Source organism: Nestor notabilis, unplaced genomic scaffold, assembly GCF_000696875.1.
Source record: "Nestor notabilis isolate BGI_N333 unplaced genomic scaffold, ASM69687v1 scaffold29478, whole genome shotgun sequence".
Classification (NCBI taxonomy): Eukaryota; Metazoa; Chordata; class Aves; order Psittaciformes; family Psittacidae; genus Nestor; species Nestor notabilis.
Window position 1 is genome coordinate 1 of NW_009939179.1, and position 3,634 is coordinate 3,634.

The 3,634-nt window shown below is 35.6% G+C and overlaps 1 protein-coding gene across 1 annotated transcript in view; it reads left to right on the forward strand.

Annotated features, from left to right (window-relative positions):
• Positions 1–986: 986 nt before the first annotated feature.
• LOC104409756 (serine/threonine-protein kinase Nek1-like) overlaps positions 987–3,634 on the forward strand; it is a gene marked incomplete at its 3' end in the record, with an annotated part of 7,348 nt that continues 4,700 nt past the window's right edge. Inside the window, exons 1-3 of the mRNA XM_010019719.1 lie at positions 987–1,131; positions 1,208–1,304; positions 3,371–3,468. Coding sequence (XP_010018021.1) covers positions 1,015–1,131; positions 1,208–1,304; positions 3,371–3,468 — 312 coding nt within the window. The remainder of the gene's footprint in view (positions 1,132–1,207; positions 1,305–3,370; positions 3,469–3,634) is intronic.

Sequence of the window (3,634 nt, forward strand, 5' to 3'; positions counted from 1 at the left end):
GGACAAAATGACTTCTTGCTCAGGGCTCGAAAAGGCAACGCCCTATTAGCAGTGATGTCTTTTCTTAAGACTCGTATTTCCCATGCCATGGGTAAAAATAAGCCATCTAACTCACACAGAATTATAAACCCTCTTTGAACTGTACCTTCTCGCCCACAGGCTGCTTATCGATGGTTTGTATTTGAACAGAATAGCGTGCAGTAGGAGCTCAGGTTTATGCCTAATGCAGCTGGCTTAGCTGTAGTACAGTGTAAGTTGTGTCATAACCAAAGCAGGGATAGAAAGAGAACATAGTAAAGCCATGTGAGGTTAAAATTATGTCCTGCCTGCTATGCTTAACCACTGACGAAAAGAGAAATTAGTGTTAATATTGAGTAAGTGCAACCTCATGCTACACTATCTTTCTGTACTTCGAGGAAAAAAAAACCCCGTTTCCAGTCAGAATTAAGGTCGTATGTTAAATAATGATTCTAAACTTGAGGGGGTTCTTTTGAATTCAGTCCATTTTTTTGGCTTCATTATCATGACTGACTTCCAAAATACTAGATTTAGTGCTTCTTAAGAAACAATGTGTAGGGATTCCACACACACACTGTTGTAGTTCTTCTAAGTAAAGGTGAATGCAAGATTGTTAACGAGGTGCAATACCTCTGTATTATGATTGTGTGCTAGCTGAATCGGAAGTTATGGCACTGACTGTATACCTTATTTAAAGGTAAAATGCTGCTTTTTACTTTATACTGTCTGTCAAGTTGAAAGATTAAACCTGATTGTTGGTTTCGGCAGTGCAGCCTTTTTTCTACACCAGGTGAGCCAACTCTACCAAAATAAAATTGAGACTGGGAGTAGATGGTTTACAGAAAAGCTACAAAGTATGTGATGCAACTGAGGAGACAAATGGATTGAATGTAATGTGACCTAGCAAGCTAGATGATTAGGTACAGCGAACTAATATTTTTCTGTGGGGCTTTTTTTTCCCTAGTACTCAAAAAACGATGCCTTAAGAAGATAACTATGGATAAATATATTAAAGTACGCAAGATTGGAGAAGGATCCTTTGGGAAAGCATTTCTTGTCAAAGCTAAAGAAAATGGCCAACAGTATGTTATTAAAGAAATTAACATCTCAAAGGTGAGTGATTATTGTTAATTCCTGATCCATTCTTTTTGTATTTCTGTTCTGAAAAATCATTATTTTCCTTCTGAAGATGTCAAATAAGGAGAGAGAAGAATCAAGGAGAGAAGTTGCTGTGTTGGCTAACATGAAACATCCAAATATTGTCCTGTATAGGGAGTCATTTGAAGGTAAGATTAATTAAGACCTTAGAATGTGAAGTAATGGTAGTGACTGTCTGTGCACTACTTACTGCGTTTAGTGTGTTTTCATTTTAATCGTCTTTTTAATACTTCCATTACTTCAGTTCCTTTGAATGGGTTGGTTTGTTTTTGTTTTTTTCCCCACAATCTCCCTGCACAGTTGAAAGTAATATTGATTTTTAAAAGTGCAGCAATTAAACAGAAATGTGCATGCCTCTTCCTTACATGCACCACTTTTGGTTGATGCTTAAATGAAAGCGTTATGGTGTCTTGTTTCTCTAGAGTGTATGTCTCCTTGTGTATACCCTAATGGCTTGAATGCTTGTGTATGTTAAATGTGAGTATGGGCTAAATTTGGGTATTGATAACCTAGCAAAAGCAGATTTTGTCTCAAAGTCTGCTGTCTTAGAATGCAGTCTTCAGTAATTGCAATCATATTGCTGCTTTCAGAGCTGGAAAAATAGATGGGACTGTTTATTTCATCAGGCTATGAAGGCAGGAGAAACAATAATCTCATGTTGTTTTCACTGTGAATGTTTTGGGAAATGAGCAGAACAGGTAAAAGATTCCAAGAGCCTATCATATAAGTTAAAATGTTGTTCAAAATCCAAAATTTCAACTTGAAATACTGTTTAGGGACACTGCTTTCCTTCCCTTCTGCTAACTTCCATATGTCTTTGGGGGTGGCTTTTTTTTTTTTTTTTAATTCCTCTTTATTAAATTATAATGTAATGCCATGGTTTTATCGCACAGCCAGAGTCTCTGCTTTATAAATCCACTCTATTGTCTTTTGGGTAATATAGCCTTGTTTTTTAAGACTGCCTTTTTCTTTTGTTCTCCTTACAAGGTGTAGATCCTGTAATCTGCAGTTCATAAGACTTCGTGTTGCATCTTTATTGCTAAAGCACATTGACTTTGAGCACACTGATTTGGTTTATAAAAGAGAATTATTTTAGCAACAGGTCTGCAAGAAATCCAGGATCCTAGAATAATCTTTTAAAATAATACCAATTGCAAAGCTTAACCGAGATACAAACCACTGTAAGCAAAAAAGAAAAATCCTGGGTTTGATGTTTTAAGACAGATTTCAGAAGCATTCTGTGGGAGTGCAATTTAAGTGACTTAGATTAAAATTAATTAAATCATATCTAGAGGTTTCTTAAGTGCTATTATGAACTCTTAAAATAAGATATTTTTTTTTTAGTAGCAAAATTGATTGATATACGCATTTATTTAGCTCTTCTCAGAATCATTTCTAATATGTGAGTAATGTAGTTGTTCTGGTTTTAGTAACTTGCAATTTGCTTCTGCCTAATCTCTCTTTTCCATCAGTAACTGGACAAGATTGCATTGGGAAGCAAAGCTCTAACTTTGAATGAAATAGATATGTTCATACCTCCTAGTGGAAACTTTAATAGGACTTTTGAAAGTCTTCCCAAATTTCACTAAAAAATTACAAAAGAATTGTTTCCAGCTGGCACTGTCTGCTGGAAGTTTAACTGTTCTTCAGTCTCTGATATGAACTCTGTGTGTGGTGTGAGAGCTGATGATTGCCATGTTCTTGCACTTAGTATGAATATTAATACCTTGTCCAGGTAAAACTCCAAGTAAGAATTGGGCAGATAGAGGCAGCTACCTAAATCAGAAGTTAAAATCTCTATTTTTAGGGTAGGGAATCTATGGGATGTTTGAAAGCAGAAGAAGAATGGGTTTATATTGCCTTCAGTAAGTGACACCTTTCATTTCATAGTGGTTTTGAACCCCATTTGGGGGCATTGATTCAGCAGATGTCATTTTCTTTTCTCCATAACAAAATAGTCTGATGTTAGCAGAAGTGGGAAGCTTCTGCTTTGCAACTCGAAATAATAAAAACCTTTTGCTTCAAGTTTGAAAAAAGGACTAATAAATGATATCTGAAGCTGCATGTGAAAAGGTTGATTTTTTTTGTTGCTTTTCTGTGACTGCAGTGAGCATACTCGGAAAGTTATGTTAAAGGAATTTTTTGTTTGTTTTTGTTTTTTCTTTTTTTAAATACTTTGTGGTTTATTTTACAGAAAATGGCTGCCTCTACATAGTGATGGATTACTGTGAAGGAGGAGATCTATTTAAGAAAATAAATGCCCAGAAAGGAATCTTATTCTCTGAAGATCAGGTAACAGCAAATTGCTGCTGTACTATTTTGTTAAATGATAATTTTTCATAAGTTTTCAATTGTTCTGGTTCAGTTTGGTAGACATGATTGGTTAATTTAAAAGGAGGATCTGAAATGTGATTGTTGTTGCCATCAGTCACAGTAGTCTCTTGGTGGGGGGGGGGGG